Here is a 22,669-nt window from a genome sequence, read left to right on the forward strand (position 1 = left end):
TTACGGGAAATCCTCTCTATTACGTGCCACTATTTTCACGCTAGTATTGACTCCTTCATAAATGTCTTTTATGACATTTATACATTTAATATGAACTCATTTCTTCTCCATCACCCACCAAAGGACCGTGCATGATACTCTATCATATGTTTTCTCTAGATCGATAAATATCATGTGTAGATCTTTTAACTTTTCTCGATAGATTTTCATCAATCTTCTTAGTAAGAATGTAACGTCTGTGTAGATCTACCAAGCAAAAATCCAATTGGTTCTCTTTCGCTCTGATGTGTTCCTAAGTCTACGCTCAATTACTCTTTCCCAAAGTTTCATCATATGACATGAGTTTAATGCTACTACAATAGTTGGCACAACTTTGAATAGTTAAAGTGGATAACAATATAATTCCTCACGCATATGCATCTCAATAGATTTACGTCCATTTGTTCAATTCTTGCTCAATATATTATTTGATAAGAAGGCGTGAAATTGACGTCAACATAGAAGATAAAAATATAAATATGAAACAGAAAAAATAATCACATTAGAAGTTGATTAGGAGTACTTTTATGTCACTTTAGTTCTAATAAATTGGATTTTCATTTCATTCAAAAGTCATCTCTTAGCAATGTTGTACTAAGAGATTGGTGTACTAACTCATCCAGGAAAAACGCCTAAGCAATGTTGTAGCTCACCTCGCATTAATTCAGTTTAAATATCAAAACAAATGATTACTGTTTCACTAGTTTAAAATTGCATCTTTATCTGTTTCGTGAGAAAGAACAAAGTTGTCTGCACGATAAACCACTTTATGCTTCATTAACGCAATATGACAGTCCAAACATATATCAACCTGTTTGAAACTATACCACAGACAACCACCCTTCTCACAATTACTATTTATTGCAGTACTTAACAGTACATGAAATTCAAACTTAGAACTGAAACACCCCCACCCCCACCCCCACCCCCACCCTCTTTCTAAGGTTCACCTCACCTCTTTTCTTTCTACGTTGTTCACTTGCGCTTGGTTAGAGACACTACTACCTATTCTAAGGTTACAGAGCAAAGAATCGCGTCCAGTTAAAAGGATATGGAAGAATCTATCTGCTTCCTTAGCTAGCAGTTCTAATCCTCCTGAAAGTTTTTCTGCTTTTTCCGTCAAATGTAAAGTTAAGACCTGCAACTGCTCAGCTTCATTAGGGTCTACTACTCCATCCTGTATGAGAGGGTACAATTTCTTCACACTTGTATCCACTACTTCAAGCTCTTTCAGTGCTGTGATCCTTCCACTTGAATATATACTCCTGATCTCCTCACGAATAAAATCACGGACATCAACAAACGCTTCGGTCCACAAACAAGTCTCATTAACCTCCAGATCTTTCAACTCCTTTTTAGAACCGGAAAAAGTGACAGCAAACATGCTGAATATGAATACAGTTACTACCCTCACTCCGTACATTGTGATAACGTCCAAATACACTCCTCAAAGAGAAAGTGTACACGGTCGTATGCAATATATTTACCCAACTATGAGTCGGAGTCGATCCCACAGGGAACAATATGCTAGGCGATTAAGAAAGTAAGAAACTTTCACCAACTACGCTAAAGCCAAACGATAAATAATATTTTGGGTTTTTGAGAAATTTATGACTAATGCGAAAATGTAAACTAACCTAGAAAGCAAGTAAAATGATCAATGGCCACAAGTTTGGATAATAGGAAATTACACTCAAGTAACGATCCAACGTATTTTATGATTTTACAACTAAGAGCGGATTTGTGTCAATAGATAATGATATCTAAAATCTCATTGAAAGTCTTCCAACCAAATCAATGAATTTCACTCTAAGCTTTTCCAAGCCTTAGAGTGTGATATTAGGCACAATCAATCTAACCTCAAGTAACTATCCTCTTCCGAGCTCAAGTTATTAGATGAGTTTAATGACCCAAATTCTTGTTAATTAATCTTTCCCAACCTAGATTTCCTTTTCCAAGCTCAATCTAAGTAAATGGGTGAGTCCTAGGGTTAGCTAATCCCTTTGGAAACATTCAAGAACGAGATTAATTAAATCAACAAAGACCCACTTCAATAGCAATAAGAACCATTCAATACATAAGCACAACAAGAGTTTCAAACCAAACTTTAATCAAGAATACTTACATAAACGAGATTCAAGTTATGGAATAGAAAGCTACACACTTAGATATACAATACAAAACAAGAGATTGAAGAAATGAATTAAAGGTTTAAGAAATGCTCAACCAAATCTTCAAATCTTCAACCCCAAAGTGTGGTGTAGATGAACCCTAGCCTCCAAGCTTGCAAAATGGCAAAAGATGAATAAAATTGCTCCCTTCTCTTTCTTTTGTAATTACCTCATTTTTTCAAGTTCCAAAAATGACAAAATATGCCCCAAATTTCAGTTTTTGCAGTTCTGCCCGTTTTTTGCAGTTCTGTCCCGTTTTTGCAAAACTGTCCACTTTTGACAGTTTTGCAAAACTGTGCAGTTTTTGTCCAATTTGGCCTCTTTTTGACTTGGTTTCTTCCGATCACTTCTAAATCACATAAACCTATAAAATGGAAGTAAACGACATTAAATGCACTATTTTTTCAATCAAAACATAGCAACAATCTAAGATTAAAGAAGAAATAAGTTGGTAAAATACCGACTTATCAAACCCCCAAACTTAAACTATTGCTTGTCCTCAAGCAAATCAAATTATAATTTCCTTCAAAGGACTCCATTCAAAAGTGCACCAACATCATACCAAGTCAAAAAGGTCTACTTTAAGCACAAACACATGACTTTGATTGGTACCAACAATTAATCCAAAACATATGAATCACCAACTTCTTCTCAAAAACTAAATTTTCATTTCAAGTGCTCAAACACCAAGTTAATCAAAGTAGCAACCACGTCATGACACTAAAGCTTCAAAATTTGCCTCATTATCACAAAACAATTTTCTTTTGTTCATTCATCTTAATTGGAAAATGGAACAAATTCACAACATAAATTCTCATGTGCCCTCACAATCAAGAGAGAATCCCAAACTCACAAAAAAAATGCAATTTGAAACACAAATGGGATATCAAATGGAAAGAATTAACTCTCTTCTCTCACAAAGGTGTTCAATTGCACAAGTAGTACCATAAGCTTGCCCTTCATGTATTTCTCCGCTAATATAGACACACTTGGTTCAAAATCAATTAGGACTTAAAGGGTTGTAATGTAGGCTTTTGGTTAAGGTAGGGATATAATTTGGAAATGGTGACTCAAAAACCTCCCTAAGCACTACAATTTTCAACAATCAAAGTACACTTCCTTTGAAATTTTTCCACCCTTTTTTTTTTTTTTTTTTTTTTTTTTTTTTTTTTTTTTTTTTTTTTTTTTTTTACCTCTTCGCCTTAAAAGTAACTCCCACATAACAACTTTTTCCAACCATCACCCCCAAACTTAGGCTTTTAGCCTATATTTGCACTTTCAACGCACTTAAGGAGGTAGGGTACCAAAAGATGGATCAATGAAGAACAAAAGGTTAAAGTTTGTAACATGGTTGCCAAAGAAAAGGTTAAAGGCTCAAAAGGGGTTGACTAGGGAGAATATGCAAGGGTAGGATATTTAAGGCACAAAAGCGGTTCAATGAAGGCCTAACATCATTTTTCAAACCAAGTGTAGTCTAGGATTTCACCTTGAAACTCATTCCGGGCAAGTTCTAGACCACAAATAATGCAACAGAACTCACAAATAAACCTCATCACACATGGCACATGAAAACTCAAGTAGAATATGTATCCAAGAACAAATTGAAACAAATGAACTCAAAAAGTCACTCATAGCCAAAAGAGACTAATTAGTGAAAGTAAGAGCCAAAAATTGAATCTAAAAGTCACAACAAGAACCCTTACTTCAATCATTTTTTTCTTTTTCAAAAATCAAGAATTCATATGCCAAGATTTAAATATGTTGGTACCAAGTAAGCCAAAAGTTAGTCAAGAGGCAAAAAAAATCACATCCCAATACCATTTTTACTCCTAAACTACCTAACTAAGAATGAAAATAAATTAAGTAAAGTGACTAATCCACAACATGCCAAAAGAACGACATTTTCAGAAATTTGAGCAAGTTCCATTTGTAACAACGTCTATCCACAGCCACAACGACAGTCACAAAACAAGCCCGACAAGGTTACAAATAAAGCATAACCAAAATATAATGTGCTAGCTATCACATGTCACCCCCAACTACAAACAATGTAGTGTCCTCACTGCACATAATTAGACAAAACATAAAACAGTAAGGAAAGAGAAAAAAAAAAAATATATATATATATATATATATATATTTTTTTTTTTTTTTTTTTGCTCACTGGCACGACCTGCGACCCGTCCTGCGATTTCGCAGGTATGACCTGCGAGTCGCAGGTACGACCTGCGAAAGATTTATTTTTTTTTTTTTTTTTTTTTTTTTTTTTTGTCTCTGTCACACTATGCGACCAGACCTGCGATTTCGCAGGTATGACCTGCGTTTCGCAGGTATTACCTACGTTTCGCAGGTTATGCCACCAGATTTTTTTTTTTTTTTTTTTTTTTTTTAACTGATTTTAGGGGCTGTCCGGATACCCAACATGCTCAAAACAACTCCAAAAACTCTGAAACTTTGTAGATTAGTCAAAAACCATAAACTAAACTATTCTAAAAAATAAAATTTCAAAAACGATTTAAAACTTTTAAAACGATGGGTTACCTCCCACCAAGCGCTTGATTTAACGTCGCGGCACGACGGTTACCTTTACCACTTTTCCTTCCATTTGGAAGATATGAATTTGCGCCCCAACTTTGAATCAAGATCATGATGGCGCTCATGGGGCGGTGGCAGAAAAACGAGGCCAACTTTCGGGTATCGCATTTTGCACTTCTTGGCCCTTAAGTGAGGCATGCCATTTTGTCTTCTTGGCATAGCAAACTTCAAAATGAAAACGCTTTCTTCTTCATTTTCACAATTCTCCATAGGCTCGGTTAGTTCAACTTCCATATCATCAACCAAGCACAATGTTAAAAAATGGTTGGAATGTGGTCTAAGGCGCTCCATTTTCAAATTCACTTCATTTTTGACATCCTCACCCAAAAATGAACTAGAGTCTTCAAAAACCATTATATGAACTTTTTTATGCAACTCTAGTATCATTTCTTCAATTTCGGCATCTTGCATTATATTTGGATTGGTCGGTTGGCAATTTATCATTAGCTCTTGAAAATCAATGTTGACCACTTTTTCATTGGAAACTAACTTAAAACTACTATCCATGACTATTTGATGTTGAGTATTGCATACCTCAACTTTTGCATTCAATTCGGCTTTCAAGTCACGGATAGCAATTTCAAGTTCCTTCAACTCTTGCCTTTGCTCAACATGGATTTTTACAAATTCTTCCACCATCCTCGAAATGTCTTCTCGATGATCCCCATAGGCTCTAAGTTGTTGAGCTTGAGACATAAGCCAATCTTGGCTCACTATTTCCACTTTGTCAAGGCTTTCTTCAAGTTGAGAGTCATTCAAAGCTTGTAGAAATTCACTCTTGGAGACATTCATGTTTTGGTCACTTTCTTGCCTACTTTCAACATCCTCAAGTTGTTGAGCATTATGAATCTGAACCAATAATTTCATTTGATCCTCCAAGATGTGAATAGCTTTGTCATTGCAATTAATTGCTTGCCTCAAGTCATCAAGTGGTTGCCTCAAGTCCTTAACCGCTAAGTCCTGTTTTTCAACTTTTTCAAGGATGGTCTCTAACATGAGCATTATCCTCTCATTTTGAGCATTTGAGGCTTCTTCCATTTCCTTATCCCTACTATCATCAAAATCACAACTAGAATAGTCATAGTGGGGGTTCGGGGAAGGGAAGGACAAATAATCACAATTATCCCAATGACCATTTTGACCACCACATCTATCACATATACTCCACTCATAGGTTTGGGATTGTGCGCACAACCCGCCCCCGGAAGAATTCAAACAATTTTGCCATGAGTGTGGTCCTCCGCAATAAAGACAAGGGTCATCAAAGTATGCATAACTACCATCCGACCAATTATCATTATATGATGCCATTTTTTTTTTTTAAACTGAACAGTTTTTGCAAAAAATAAAAAACTGGACAGTTTTTCAGAACTGGACAGTTTCTGCAGAAGCAAAAACTGGACAGTTTTTCAGAACTGGACAGTTTCTGCAGAAGCAAAAACTGGACAGTTTTTCAGAACTGGACAGTTTTGCAATTCTGCAAAACTGGTCAGTTTTTCAGAACTGGACAGTTTCTGCAGAAGCAAAAACTGGACAGTTTTTCAGAACTGGACAGTTTTGCAATTCTGCAAAACTGGTCAGTTTTTTTTTTTTTTTTTTTTTTTTAAAGCAATGAAAGTTTGAACCAAAGCAAGTTAGCTTAAATCCCAAACTAACTCAAATACGCCAAATTGTTCCCCGGCAACGGCGCCATTTTTGATAACGTCCAAATACACTCCTCAAAGAGAAAGTGTACACGGTCGTATGCAATATATTTACCCAACTATGAGTCGGGGTCGATCCCACAGGGAACAATATGCTAGGCGATTAAGAAAGTAAGAAACTTTCACCAACTACGCTAAAGCCAAACGATAAATAATATTTTGGGTTTTTGAGAAATTTATGACTAATGCGAAAATGTAAACTAACCTAGAAAGCAAGTAAAATGATCAATGGCCACAAGTTTGGATAATAGGAAATTACACTCAAGTAACGATCCAACGTATTTTATGATTTTACAACTAAGAGCGGATTTGTGTCAATAGATAATGATATCTAAAATCTCATTGAAAGTCTTCCAACCAAATCAATGAATTTCACTCTAAGCTTTTCCAAGCCTTAGAGTGTGATATTAGGCACAATCAATCTAACCTCAAGTAACTATCCTCTTCCGAGCTCAAGTTATTAGATGAGTTTAATGACCCAAATTCTTGTTAATTAATCTTTCCCAACCTAGATTTCCTTTTCCAAGCTCAATCTAAGTAAATGGGTGAGTCCTAGGGTTAGCTAATCCCTTTGGAAACATTCAAGAACGAGATTAATTAAATCAACAAAGACCCACTTCAATAGCAATAAGAACCATTCAATACATAAGCACAACAAGAGTTTCAAACCAAACTTTAATCAAGAATACTTACATAAACGAGATTCAAGTTATGGAATAGAAAGCTACACACTTAGATATACAATACAAAACAAGAGATTGAAGAAATGAATTAAAGGTTTAAGAAATGCTCAACCAAATCTTCAAATCTTCAACCCCAAAGTGTGGTGTAGATGAACCCTAGCCTCCAAGCTTGCAAAATGGCAAAAGATGAATAAAATTGCTCCCTTCTCTTTCTTTTGTAATTACCTCATTTTTTCAAGTTCCAAAAATGACAAAATATGCCCCAAATTTCAGTTTTTGCAGTTCTGCCCGTTTTTTGCAGTTCTGTCCCGTTTTTGCAAAACTGTCCACTTTTGACAGTTTTGCAAAACTGTGCAGTTTTTGTCCAATTTGGCCTCTTTTTGACTTGGTTTCTTCCGATCACTTCTAAATCACATAAACCTATAAAATGGAAGTAAACGACATTAAATGCACTATTTTTTCAATCAAAACATAGCAACAATCTAAGATTAAAGAAGAAATAAGTTGGTAAAATACCGACTTATCACATTGCCCGCATTAAAACCTTCCCTTTTGCAGAATTCTTGATTTTCGGTAGGTTCAATGATTCGGTGAGGCTATCCAAGATGGCAAAACAATTCTCCAGTCTTGGGTTCTTTGAATTGATATGCTGCTTCCATCCATCTAATGATGAACGAGCCTTCATGAACTGGTTTGAGGTTCCATCCAAGTTATGCAAGCCGCACTGAATATAAAGGTGGCCTTGGTTGAGCCTTGAAATATCAGAGCTAAAAGCAATGCAAATGTCGAGCAACTTCACACTGTTGTCCAAGTACACATCTATCCACTTGTCATCCCAGTCACATACGGGAAGTTCAAGTTCAGTAATGAGAGTTTTCACGTCTGTGTGAATTGCACAAAGTGTGCTTATTGCTTGTGTCATCCATGATAGAGTGAGGATATCTTCCTTATCTACCGGTTTGAGACTCTTAACCCTCTCCATTAATGACTCCTCAAAGGCATTCAACAGAGCAAGAAGCTTAGGAGACAAGTACGAGCCCTTAGGTAATATAAATTTGAAAGGATTTCCAAATGGGAGAAAAGGGCGGTGTGGTTCCTGTGGACGACTCATTTGAATATCAATAAACTGCACAAGAAGTAAGAAAAATAAGACACGAAAACAAGAATGACACCTGTAGAATGGAGAAAAACAAGGCAATTTCTTTTTACGGGTGAAAATGAGGCAATTAAAAATCTAAAATGTTACGTTAACTTATAGATCATTTGAGCCACGCCTATATCATAAAACAGCTTTCTTGAACTTCAGATACATATAACATTTGAAGCCAAAAAGCATTGCAATCCAACATACTTACTTTGAATTAGAACATCAAAAAATATTGCCCTCAACAAGCAACACGCAGAATAAACCATTTGTAATTCGCAACAGACAGACCAAACATCTTTACCAACCGTGAAATGAAAACCATCTTGAACTTATCTTAGTGATATTCTCATTGCTCAGAATTAAGGAAGACAACATACACACCTTTATTAGCTACTTAAACATTAGTAACCTTAGATTACAGAGGAATGAAAGATGAGTTAAAGCTCGATCCTAGAAGAGAGTATAAGAAAAATACATTTAATAACAAATATAATAAATTGTTTTAATGATTCAATTCAATTAGACCCTCGCAAGAATATTCTCCTCATCCAAGCCTCAGTCATTACAACTTCTCCAAATGAAAAGAGATGTAGCTAACAGAATTACACTTGTCCAGTTACAATTAAAATAACCTCATTTTTTGTTTTATGACAAAAAATAACCACATATTTCGCTAACATAATTTGCCAAATCTCAAGCAAAGAAGCCCAGATCGACCAAGCAACAGAGAATTGGAACACAATAGAAGATCCAATGCGCTCCACAAAGAGAGGGGAGATCCTTTCAGAACCCATGCTCTTAGGGGTCGTTTGGTTGCTAGTTAGAAAGTGAACTATTCATGTATGCATAACTATTACTCCCTCCGTCCCTATATAAGTGTCATAGTTTGACTGGACGCAAAGTTTAAGGAACAAAAATAGATTATTGAATCTTGTTGTCTTAAATTAAAGTTGTGTGTAACGTACTAAAAATGTCCTTTGAATCTTGTGGTTTTAAACTTGCCATGTAGAATGTTTGAATTGTCAACTTACTAAATATAGAAAGAGGCACTCTTTTTGGGATAGACCAAAAAGGAAAGTAAGACACTTAAATCGGGACAAACGGAGTACTATGTTTGGTAGCATTTTAGTTGCAATGTATAAAATTCAGCACACCTAGCACAGTGTTTAGTTAGGACCTGCATAACTAAAATATGTACCATAAATAATGAGTCAATTTATGTATTATTTTATACACCATAGAAAATGAAATAACTAAACCCTGCATTATTAATACTTGCATGACACTAACAAACAACCAAACGACCCCTTAGCATAGAGCATAGCCGTAGAACTATAACCTACCACATCAATTTCGCCGAACCAAATAAAACTAACTACATATAACAAGAGGAAACAAACCCATATCTGCTCAAATTAACCACCAATCAACCCATAATCACATCTAAAACACTCACCTGATTATCAAATATTACAATTCTAACTTTTTCCAAACAGTAAACACCTGAACAGAATCACACAAAGTTACATTTCAGTATCGAATCCTAAAACATACATACAGAAAAAAAAAGTGTGAATAAATATAAAACACACACATCTGCTCAAATTAACCCATACTCACTTCATCGTCAAATATTAACCCCTCTGTCCCAATTTATGTGGCACAGTTCTAATTTCGAGAGTCAACCAGCTTAATTCGGACCGTGAATTCAGGCATGAAATCTTTATAATTTTTTAAACAAAATTTACATATTTGAAAACTACGTAAAAAGTACTACTATAATTCAAAATATTTAAAAGATAAATGAAAAAATTACGTCAAATAAAGACTTGTTTGAATCTCGAAATTAGAAAGATGCCACGTAGATTGGGACGGAGAGAGTACAATTCTAAGGTATTCCAAACACTAAACACCTAAACATTTTTCCTAATCACACAAAATTAATATATATATATATATATATATATATGCACAAAGACAAGAAAAAATATGTATGCATATACAGATAATAAATACATGCACACTTACAGCAATAGGAGAATCGACGCTAAAAGCTGGATTGACAGACGAATAGAATTTTGAGAAATGAGGGTCGGCTGAGTAAAATTGGGAACGATAGGGTTGGGTTTATTTTGGGAAGATAATAATAACCTTTTAAAGGTGCTTTTAGTGATTGTGCGATATTGACCGTTGGATTCTTGATTGTCAAAATATGAGGAAATATAGGGAAGGCTAGGATTAGTCTAGTTTGGTATGGACGTGTTTAATTAAGTTATTGTGAGGAGGCGTGTAGCAGATTGAAGAAGGCAAAAATCGGACCGTTCATATTTTGGTGACGAAGTCACCAACTTTTAAGGCCGTGTTTGTTGGATTTGTTTTATTTTTCCGCACGGGGGTTTCTCTATAAGACATGGGAATTTCCGAGAATTTGGGTTCTTGTGTATAAGAATAGTACTGAATAGGTGTATTAATAATGTTTGATTAGTAATGTTGATATAAGTTATGCTGAAATTAGTAATGATGAAATTAGTTATACTGGAATTAATTATGCTGCATTATTTTTATCGACTATTTAATTTGTTTTATTAAATACCATGTACTGTATAATAATTTCTATATGAATAAGGTGTATTAAAATAGAAATAGTATTATTATTTTTAAATTTCATGAATTACGATGTATAAGAATAGTACTGTATAGGATATATAATTAATACTAATATTATTTGTACCCTATTTAAATTTGCAATCAAACATTTTACTAAATTTTTAATATACCGTACAAATAGAAATGAATGAAGGAGATAATTTGTGAGTTGTGACAATTATTTTTAGAAAGCACAACACATAATTTGAGACAGAATGACTGAATGAGTATATGCGTGCACAAATACAGGAAATAAATATATGCATATAAATTTAAACGGATACATACAGAGCTTGCCCTAATGGGAACGTTAGGGTTAGGTGTAAAAGATAATAAGCCTTTTAGAGGGCTTTTAGTGAATGTGAGATAGTGACCGTTGGATACTTCATAGTCGAATCAGAGGAAATATGGATGGCTAGGATCAGTCTAGTTTGCTGTGGACGTGTTTATATAAGTTATTATTGTAAAGCAGCGGGTAGAAGATAGAAGACGGAAAGAATCGAACCGTTAATATTTTGGTGACTTCAGATTACTACCTTTTAAGGCCGTGTTTGTTTGGATTGTTTTGCTTTTCCTCATCGGGGTTCTCTAGAAGAGAAGGCTTGGAAATTTCCGACAATTTAGGTTCGTTTGTTAGGATGTATAAGAATAGTACTGGATAAAGTGTATTAGTAATGTTGGGATGAATAATGCTGAGATTAGTAGTTATGCTGCATTATTTTTTATCGACTATTTGATTTGTTGTATTAAAATAACATTGTAACAAACCAAATTCTCAACGCGTCTCACAACTTGTATTAATTCAAACACAATAGCAATACAATAAGAATCTGATTGAAATACGAATGATAGAAAGAAGGGGATGAGAATTCGAGATGCTAGAATGGAGATAAGGAGAAACAAATTTTGAGTTTAGACTCAACAATATTCGCATAACCGCAATTGTTCCTACCCGACACTATTTATCACCCTGGGTTATAAACAAAATTAGCATAATTCTTAAAGTGGAACAAAAATAGCAGCTTTTATAACATTTGGGTATACTCACTCACGGTCATTTACTCCACCAAATCAGGGAGAATAAGTAAATTCATTCCATTAAATTAGTGATCCACATCCACAATTATTCTCTTAATATTTTATCTTAATTCTATTTTTCATATCATTTTCTCATTCTTCTTTAATCAATACACCCTATTATCTCAATTTTCTCTTCCTTTTTTTTTGTTGTTGTCCAACTGCATGCTACTACCCAGTCATTAGGTTGAATCATAGTTTTCAGATTGAGCAAAATAGAAAATTTGAATCGTACTTTTCAGATTGAGCAAAATAGAAAATTATCTATTTCCATTATCATTATTTCAGATTGGTTATATATGTTATACCATGTATATTTTTATTATATTGTATATATTTTTGTGAAAATATCATGTATATATATGGTATAAATATAATTTTGTGAAAATACTATGCATATTTATGGGATAAATATACTACATGAATAATATGTTTCAGTTGAAAAAATACCATGTATATCTATGGTATAAATACTTTTTTTGTGTGAAAATACCATGTATATTTATTGTAAAATATATATTTTGTGAAAATACCAAGTATATTTCACTAGTATTTGTTATGTATAAATATATATATTTACAAGTTTAATTAGATATATACACAAATGCTGGTAAATTTTATTTTTATTTTTGCAAAATATACCTTAGAAAAGGAAAGAACCAAACAAATTTGAATGATTGTTTCAATTATGGAAGATAAATACTCTGTCCAAAAATATAGGAAGAGTTTTGTATTGATCCTCCGTCAACTTAATTCTAGGGATTTTTTGGGGAGTTGCTAATATTTAATTGCTATGAAATGAAAACTAACTAATGTTGCTACGTTCTTGGAATTATTTTTTAACTATGGCCCAGTTATGTTTTTTTCCCTTTATTAATACTGGTTTGGGCCCATTCATAACAAACATGCATTGCATAATTTTCAAATAGTATTGTACTGAATAAAGTGTGTTAGGATAGAAATAGTACTGTTATAATGTCATGATTTACTATGTATAAGAATAAATATTGAATAGAGTGTTTAAGTCCTACTAATATTAATTATACTGAACTTAAATTTGCAATCAAACATTATACTAATATTTAGTACCAACATTATTCAACCTAACACCCCCCGCCAAACGACCCCTTTATGATTAACTAAAGGTTTTGAAGATAATAACCTTTTAGAGGGGCTTTTAGTCACTGTGGGATAATGACCGTTGGATTCTTGATCGTCAAATGTGAGGAAAATATAGGGATGGCTAGGATTAGTCTAGTTTGGTGTGGACGTGTTTAAGTAAGTTGGAAAATTTAACTTATGGTGACAAAAAAGTCTCCTAATTAGAAATGGTGACAAGTTTGACCAGCCAAGGTCAAACTTGTCTTAAAAATGTGATTAACTTAAGTTGGGACTGCATCATAATTTTTAAAACTTATAATCTTTTACAAAATACACAAAAGCCCACACACATTATACAAAAACTTCTTTCAACCCATCCCACGACCCCAACTACTCCATTCTATTTCAAAAAAAAAAAAAAGGCAATTCCTCAGGCGGCAAAGCAAAAAAAACCGGCGACCACCCCCACCATTGCTGCTGCTGCTCGTTCCTCTTCAAAATCACTGCTCTTCCTTATCGTTGCTGCTACTCATTTCTCTCTCTCTCCATTGCTGCTGCTTCTCTATTCATTCTCAGGTAAAGTTTTTCTTTCACTTGGTTCAAAAGTTAGGGTTTTGAAATCAGAGTGTGAAAATGATGATTTTGGTTAGAGAAGATGAAGAAGAACATGAGTTTGTCTTGAATGTTGTTTGTTTTGTTGTAGTTTTGGGTATTTGTTGCACTTGTTGGGGTTTGTGAGTTTGTAAATAGTGGTTGTGGTTGTGAAATTATGGTTTTTAGTGCTGTTTTTGTTCTTCTTCTCCTTGTTGTTTCGAAAAAAAGTCTTGCAATTTTGTTGATGTTTTCCAACAACTGAGGTTACCTGTTGCAGCAAATTCAGCAGTTGTTTGACAGTTGCAAACCTCTGCTGAGGTTGCATGGTTAAAAAACCCCCTATTTGGTGTATTTTGTTTAAGTTGTGAGTGAGATTTGTGATGGTTGTGGGTTTGTAGTGAAATATAGATGTTTTGTAGTTAAATTTAGATGTTTTTGCTATTGTTGTTGTTGTTGTTGTTGCTGTTGTTGTTGCTGTTGCAGCAAATTCAGCACTTGTTTGACAGTTGCAAACATCTGCTGAGGTTGCATGGTTAAAAAACTCCTATTTGGTGTATTTTGTTTAAGTTGTGAGTGAGATTTCTGATGGTTGTGTGTTTGTAGTGAAATATAGATGTTTTGTAGTTAAATTTAGATGTTTTTGCTGTCATGGTATGGTTTAGGAAAAGTTTTGATTTTACTTTTCTGATTTTATCAAATAGCTGTTGGACAAAATCAAAACAATTGTTGAGGTTTTGCAACAACTGAAGCAGTTGTTGCAGCATATCAATAAGCTGTTGTAAAAAATCAAAACAGTTGCTAAGTTGTTGCTACTGTTTTTCTATTTCCAACAGCTTAAGATTCTGATGCAACAAGTAATAAGTTGTTGCAACAACTTCATATTTTGTTGCAACATATTCTTAATCTGTTGCAACAACTGATTACTTGTTGCAACATATTCCTTTTTCCTTTTTACTTTGAATATTGCACTAATCAATTAAAACTGTTTTTCTATCTCATATGTGTAGATAAAATGACTCCAGTTAAAAGAAAAGGAGAGAAACCAACTGAGGGAGAAAGTAGTAAAAGAGCCAAGGTGCAAACACCATTAGATAAACTTGTGACTGCTATTTGTCAATTAACAAATCTAGAGGAAAGAGTTAGTGAAACTGGGGCTTCAGAAAGAGAGGAAACCCACGAAACCTTTGTTGGGCATGAAGAAGAAAGTGACAAAAATGAACAAAGTAAAGAGCAACATGAAGATAAAGAAGATGAAGGAGATGATGAAGTAGACAAAGATGAAGAAACTAGAGAAGAAAGTGAAAAAGATAATGAAAAATCTGCTGAAGGAGATGAAGAAAATGCTGAAGGAGATGAAGATAATGAAGAAAATGATGAAGGAGATGAAGAAGAAGGAGATGAAGGGGATGAAGGAGGTGAAGAAGATGCAGAAACTGAAAAGGGTAATGAAGATGAAGAATAATAATAATAATAATAATAATAATAATAATAATAATAATAATAATAATAATAATAATTAAGAAGAAGAAGAAGAAGAAGAAGAAGAAGAAGAAGAAGAAGAAGAAGAAGAAGAATCAACAGATCAGACCTTGGCCGAGTTAAGAAGAAAAAGGAAACATAATGTGGATGTCAATCTTGCTGAGTCTTCTAGTATTGCCACAGATCCCAATAGACCTTCCATTGACGAGGTCGTCAAGAGTTTCAGTATTGAAAAGTACAGCGTGACGATGCCACTGAATGGAAATAATGATTTGTCCGGTGATTTTGTGGTCAGATCAAGCATGGGCAAGAGTTTTGACACCTTCAGGGGAATTCTTCGGCAGCAGGGGTTGGAGAATTTCTTTAGGGCTAGTTTCTTTGAGCTCTATTTATATTTTGCCTAAAGATACCGGTGTCCGATTTCAAATGACAATGGTGTCTGAGCTTTTGAAGCATAGGATTATTTGTGATAAAAAGGATGAGGTTTGGATCAATTACTGTGGCATGCCGGTTTGTTTTGGCATGAAGGTGTTTGCCATAGTGACCGGATTGAGATGTTATCCTTGTGAGCCTCTTCCTACTGTTGTATTAACCAAGCCAGCCCAGACTCCCAAGGCAGCCAAGAAAGCAAAGGGTTCCAAAGCTAAGAATGATGTCTCTTTGGTAAACTTAGTGGGAAAGAGCTACATTCAAAAGAAATTGTTGCAAGATTTGGAGTACAAAACTTTCTCAAAAAAGCACAAGGAGGCACTGTGCTTAGTTTGGTTTGTGCACGGTGTTCTTTGGGCAAGAGACGTAAACACCAACGTACCGCTTGGATTGATTAAACTTGCTGAGGACTATGATACTTTCAACAACTATGCCTGGGTTTTTAAAAGCTTTAGCTTGACTGTTAAATATTTGATGAAGGATTTGAAGCCAATGGGGAAGACACAAAACCTATATGGCTTCCCTTGGGCTTTCATGGTAAATTTTCTTCAATGTTTTATCTTTTTTTTTTTTTTTTTTGGTTTTTTGTTATTTCAATCACTATTTTGATTTTTGATGGCATCTTTTTTTCGAGGCTTAGGCATTTGAAGTCATTCCCCACCTCAGGCATCAAGTCAAGGAATACTCCGAAGAAGTTACCTATCCAAGAATTCTTAGATGGCTCACTGCCAGGAACAACACAAAATTGAGTGTTAACCTTTTCAACCCCCCTAAGGAATATGTAAGCATTAGAACACAACAGATGACTAGTTGTTGCAACAGCTTTGGTAATCTGCTGCAATAAAACATGCATTTGTTGCAATGTCCAACAGATGATTAACCTGTTGCAACAAGTTACCTAATAGATGAATCTGTTAAAACATGCAACTAGTTTTTTACAACAGATGAGTAACCTGCTGCAACAAGTTACCCATCTGTTGGAAAATGTCCAATAGATGATAAACTTGCTGCAATAAGTTACCAATCTGTTGGAAAATTTCCAACAAGTACCACAGCTGTTGCAACAGATCACTTTATTTGCTAATTTGATAACTTCTGAATCTGTTACAGTAAGTTTTTACAACAAGTACAATAATATTTTGCAACAAGTTATTAATCTGTTGGACAATATCCAACAGATGAGTAACCTGCTGCAACAAGTTACCCATCTGTTGGAAAATGTCCAACAGATGAGATACCTGTTGCAACAAGTTACCTATCTGTTGGACAATGTCCAACAGATGTGTAAACTTTTGCAACAACCTGATAACTTATTTTAAATAGGTTTTGCTTTTTATGATTTAGCACCATTTTGATATATCTACTTTCTTGTTGTAGGTTGTGAACCCATGGATTGTCCCAACAATAAGAGAGTTGGAGATGCCATTCCTTGTCACCTTTGTGCCCAAAAAATTTGTGCCTGACAGACAGATTGATGGGTTCAAAGAGGAATTGGCTAGAGTGACAGCCATCACTAGGGTTGATGATGTTGTTACTGGTGGTGGTGGTCATGTTGCTGGTGGTGATGTTGTTGTTGGTGCCGGTGGTGATGTTGTTGTTGATGCTGTTGGTGGTGCTGATGTTGTTGGTGGTGTTGTTCAGCCTGTTGATGTTGTTGTTGGTGGTGGTGGTGGTGGTGTTGGTGATGATGTCCCAGCAAGTATTGATGGGGAAAAATTAAGAGATGATGATGCTAATATTGGTGGATTTACTCCAGTTTCTAGATTTTGTGGTTTTTCCGAATTTGATGGTAATTTTAGTGGTGGTGGATTGAGTGGTAGAAGATTTGCTGATGTTGGTGCCGGTACCTCTAAAGTGCCTTCATGTGCTTGTGAGTGCACCACTTGCAAGGACAAAATGGATAATTTGATTAGAAAGGTGAAGGAATTGGTGCAGGCCCAAGAAGCCACAAACACTTCTATCCAGAGGTTGATATCCAAGAGGGGTATCAATCCATCAAAGAATCTTTCCTCACCTTATACTCTTGTTCATGTTCGGAGGAGGGGCAAAGCAATTGCCAAGGCACTTGCATCAGTTAGATCAAGAAAATCTGTTACTACTCCCAGTAAGTCAATTGAGACTCCTCTTCTTGATGTTGGGCCAAAAGTGCTAAAGAAGGTGACATTTTCAAGCCTGTACATGCCCAAAGAAAGAAAAAGGTTAAGACTGTAATCAAACCCAAAAAGAGTGGGAAAACTATGTACTCAATGCATGAATTTAGAGCAGCAGACTTCAAGGCTTTGATAAGCATGGAAATTTGGTGGGAGGATTGGGTAAGTTTCAACACTTGTATATATCTATCTAATTCAGTATGTTGTTGCAACAAGTAGATAATCTGTTGCAACAAGTTAACTAGTTGTTGTAACAGGTCCTTTATTTTGTTGAATCTGTTGCAGCAAGTTAACTAGCTGTTGCAATAAGTAGATAATCTGTTGCAACAAGTTACTTATTTTTTAGAACAAGTAACTAACTATTTTACTACTTTTACTTTAGTATGTAGATGAAGTCCTGCTTCTAATGCGTATGAGGCAAATCAATTTCCCTAAGTATTATGATTCCACTGACATAATCCTGGACCTCAACTTTTACAACAACAATCTCAAGAGGTATGCAGAATTGACAAATGAGAGTACAGTTCCTAATGTCGTGCCTATGAAGGTTAGACTTGCTGAATTCAAGTGGGATAATGATATGGTCGATTATTGTAGAGGTGTTAGACCCTACCCGGGTGGCTGCTCGTGGGCTGGTGCAAAGAGGGTTTTAACAGTGATGAATATTGAGGTCACACATTTTGTCACTCTTGAGTTCAAGATTGAAGAGAGAGTGGTAAATGTGTATGACTGTAACGTTTCTGTCTACGAAGATGATGCTTTCTTTTGTTTTATACAACTGGTAATGGAATTGTGGCCCAAGTTATTGAAACAGAGTGGCATGTTCTCACACTTGCCTGCAAAGTTACTTAATGAACCGTGGGAATTCAATAGGCTAAAGAATCTCCCCCGCAATGTCACTAGTAGGGCATGTGGTTCGTGGTCAATTGCTTTTATGGAGACTTTGCTTACCGGTACAACTGTGACAAAACCCGAAAGTCTACTCGGTGAGAACTCTGTGGGGAGGATGCAATGGAGATGGGCATTAGGTGTCATTGAAAAGGTGTTGGAGCCCTAAGAAGGGGTGATAAACAATTTATTCATTTTGCTTTTTTTGGAGCCCAAATGTGGCCTGTTGAACAATTTAAGTATATATTAGGTGTTTTTTTATGACATTATGTAATTTAAGTATATATTAGGTGTTCAGTACCTTTCTAAGACATTTTGTTAAGTATATATTAGGTGTTCAGTACCTTTCTAAGACATTTTGTTAAGTATATATTAGGTGTTCAGTATTTAAGTTGTGTTCAGTACATTATGTTCAGTAGTTTCAATAGTTTTAAACAAGTCACAAAATCTAACAGCTGTTGAAGAAATTGTAACAAGTTGATAGTCAGTTGCAACAAGTTTGTAATCTGTTGCAACAGATACGTCAGTTGTTGCAACAAGTTGATAATTTGTTACAACAGATGAGTCAGTTGTTGCAAAATATGGGTCAGTTGTTGTGATAAGTCGTGAAATTACGCGATATTCGATGCTAATTCCTTAAATTTTTGTGACTCTTTAAGAACTTTTGTTGTTACTTTGTGTGTTTTTATGTTGTTTTGTAGGATAAGATGTCCGGAGAGCAAAATGAAGCAAAACGGAGCAAAAATTGAACAAGAAGCACTTTCTGGCAGCATATGCTAGCAACACATGCGTGCAGCATGTTGAACATGCGGTGCAGCATGTTGAACATGCGGTGCAGCATGTTGAACATGCGAAGCAGCATGTTGAACATGCGAAGCAGCATGTTCAACATGCGGTGCAGCATGTTCAACATGCGAACAACATGTTGTGCAGCATGTTGAACATGCGGTGCAGCATGTTGAACATGCGAACCGCATGTTGTGCAGCATGTTGTGCACGAGGGTATTTTTGCCCAGATTTTGTTTCCGTTTTTGGGATGATATAAATACTCTTTTAGGGTTTGTAAAACACATCTTTTGCCATTTTGCAAGCTTGGGGGCTAGGGTTTCCTTCACCTACACCATTGGAGGAGAAGATTGAAGTTCTTAAATGAGATAATTCTTAAACCTTTCTTCAATTCCATGTTTTGTATTGTATATCTAAGTGTGTAGTATTTCATTTCAATACTTGAATCTTGTTTATGAAAATATTCTTGATTAAAGTTTGGATTGAATCTCTTGTTATGCTTATGTATTGAATGATTTTTATTTCTAATGAAGTGGGTTTATTGTTTTTCTATTAACTCTTCATGCTTAAATATCTCCTAATGGTTGCAAACATTATTTGTGCCTAAGCACTTTTACTTTGCTTGAGAAAGAAAGTGAAAGTTAGGAAAAGAGTTTGATAGCAAGGATTTGGGTCATTAAACCCATCTAATAACTTGAGCTAGAGATAGGATAGTTAACTTGAGGTTGAATTGATTGTGTTTAACATCACACTCTAAGGCTTGAGAAAGCTTAGAGTGAAATTCATTGATTTGGTTGAGAAACTTTCAATGAGATTTTAGAAATCATTATCTATTAACATAGACCCGCTCTTAGTTGTAATATCATAAAATATATTGGATCGTTACTTGAGTGTAATTTCCTTTGTATCCATGCTTGTGGCCATTGATCAATTTACTTGCTTTCTAGGTTAGTTTATATTTTTGCATTAGTGATAATCTTTTCCAAAAACCCAAAATATTATCTATCGTTTGGCTTTAGCTTAGTTGGTGATAATTTCATACTTTCTTAATCGCCTAGCATATTGTTCCCTGTGGGATCGACCCCGACTCATAGTTGGGTAAATATATTGCATACGACCGTGTACACTTTCTCTTTGAGGAGTGTATTTGGACGTTATCAAAAATGTCTAACTGTTGTTGAAGAAGTTGCAACAAGTTTGTAATCTGTTGCAACAGATGCTTCAGTTGTTGCAACAAGTTGATAATCTATTGCAATAGATGAGTCGGTTGTTACAACATATAGGTCAGTTGTTGCGACAAATCTAACTGTTGTTGAAGAAGTTGCAATAAGTTGTTGATCTATTGTAACAAGTTTCTGATCTATTGCAACAGATGAGTCAGTTGTTGCAACAAATCTAGCAGTTGTTGAAGAAGTTGCAACAACTGACACATCTGTTGCAACAGATGGGTTAGTTGTTGCAACAAGTTGATAAACTGTTGCAACAAATGGCTTATCTGTTGCAACAAATGAGTAACCTGTTTAAAAAGTTACATATAGTAAACAATAAATATCATTGGTTTTCTTTGTTTACATCTAAATATGGGCGAATCATGTAGTTCTCATCAAATTACTCCAAGCATCGCTCGATTTGGGAAGAATACGCTTAGTTGATCATATGTCCTGACTCAAAATACCATCAAATTGGTTAGGTACATATAGTAAACAATAAATATTATTGGTTTTCTTTGTTTACATCTAAATATGGGCGAATCAAGTAATTCTTATCAAATTACTCCAACGATCGCTCGATTTGGGAAGAATACGCTTAGTTGATCATATGTCCTGACTCAGAATACCATCAAATTGGTTAGGTACATATAGTAAACAATAAATATCATTGGTTTTCTTTGTTTACATGTAAATATGGGCGAATCGAGTAGTTCTCATCAAATTACTCCAAGGATCACTCGATTTGGGAAGAATACGTTTAGTTGATCATATGTCCTGACTCAGAATACCATCAAATTGTTTAGGTACATATAGTAAAAAATAAATATCATTGGTTTTCTTTGTTTACATAATATGGACGAATCAAGTAGTTCTCATCAAATTACTGCAACGATCGCTCGATTTGGGAAGTATAAGCTTAGTTGATCATATGTCCTGACTCAGAATACCATCAAAGTGGTTAGGTACATATAGTAAACAATAAATATCATTGGTTTTATTTGTTTACATCTAAATATGGGCTAATCAAGTAGTTCTCATCAAATTACTCCAGCGATTGCTCGATTTGGGAAGTATACGCTTAGAATTACCCATCTAATCAATGAAATTACGGTCTAATCCATTAAGGATGTTAGTAGATAAATATATTGATCACTAAATATCATTGAATCCCTTCGTTTAACACTAAATATCATTGGTTCACTCTATTAATCACTAAATATATGTGACTCATATCCTAGTTGTTGCAGCAATTGCATGATCTGCTGCAGCAATTGCATAATCTGTTGCAGCAATTGCATAACCTGTTGCAGCAATTGCATAATCTGTTGCAGCAGGTAACATAGTTGTTGAACAAGTCACAACACTTGTTGGATAAAACACAACAAGTTAAGGAGTTTCTACAACAACTCATTCCATTTGTTGTAAAAACTCAAAACACCAAATAACTTACTGTAACAAGTCATATCACTTGTTGGAAAACCAAGTTAAGTTAGTTGCTGCAACAAGTCCGATTACTAGTTGGGAAAATCCCAACAAGTTACACAGCTGTTGCAACATAATTTTTACTTAGTGGAAACTGTTCAAAAATTACAAAACCACAGAACATACATTGGTGATTTGAGTAAGATCAACATATCATTTAAACCAAGTTCGCTAACAGAAACAACATAAAAATGTCATGAAATCCAATTTCACAAACACAAACAATAGTAATTATTATGACAAGACATTGCAAGTTTAACAACTATGGATTTGGTTTGGGTATGTAGTTTTTTTATGGCCAGCTTTTTTGTATATGGAGCATTTGTTTTTCCTCGTTGCAAATGATTCATCGATTCCACGCCTCCTTTTTGTCCGTCTTCTTCCCGATTTGCTCGGATCAACATGTGGAGGAGGTATTTCTCTCTGTAAAATCTCCATAGGAACTTCCCAAGATTCTTCAGAAGGCACGGGATTCATTTCCTCACAAT

At 34.9% G+C, this 22,669-nt stretch overlaps 2 protein-coding genes across 2 annotated transcripts; one reads left to right on the forward strand and one right to left on the reverse strand.

Annotated features, from left to right (window-relative positions):
• Positions 1-785: 785 nt before the first annotated feature.
• Positions 786-10,524, reverse strand: LOC132632686 (protein BPS1, chloroplastic-like). The gene is made up of 3 exons (XM_060348728.1): positions 10,367-10,524; positions 7,723-8,317; positions 786-1,464 (listed from the first exon to the last, which is right to left on the reverse strand). Exons 2-3 carry the CDS (start codon positions 8,300-8,302, stop codon positions 986-988), a joined length of 1,059 nt encoding a protein of 352 aa, XP_060204711.1. The 5' UTR covers positions 8,303-8,317; positions 10,367-10,524; the 3' UTR covers positions 786-985.
• A 2,769-nt stretch (positions 10,525-13,293) lies between these two features.
• Positions 13,294-15,639, forward strand: LOC132610221 (uncharacterized). The gene is made up of 4 exons (XM_060324515.1): positions 13,294-13,738; positions 14,764-15,054; positions 15,136-15,198; positions 15,419-15,639. The coding sequence occupies exons 1-4, from the start codon at positions 13,390-13,392 to the stop codon at positions 15,637-15,639; spliced, it is 924 nt and encodes a 307-aa protein (XP_060180498.1). The 5' UTR covers positions 13,294-13,389.
• Positions 15,640-22,669: the final 7,030 nt, after the last annotated feature.

Source organism: Lycium barbarum, chromosome 1 (genome assembly GCF_019175385.1).
Source record: "Lycium barbarum isolate Lr01 chromosome 1, ASM1917538v2, whole genome shotgun sequence".
Taxonomy (NCBI): domain Eukaryota; kingdom Viridiplantae; phylum Streptophyta; class Magnoliopsida; order Solanales; family Solanaceae; genus Lycium; species Lycium barbarum.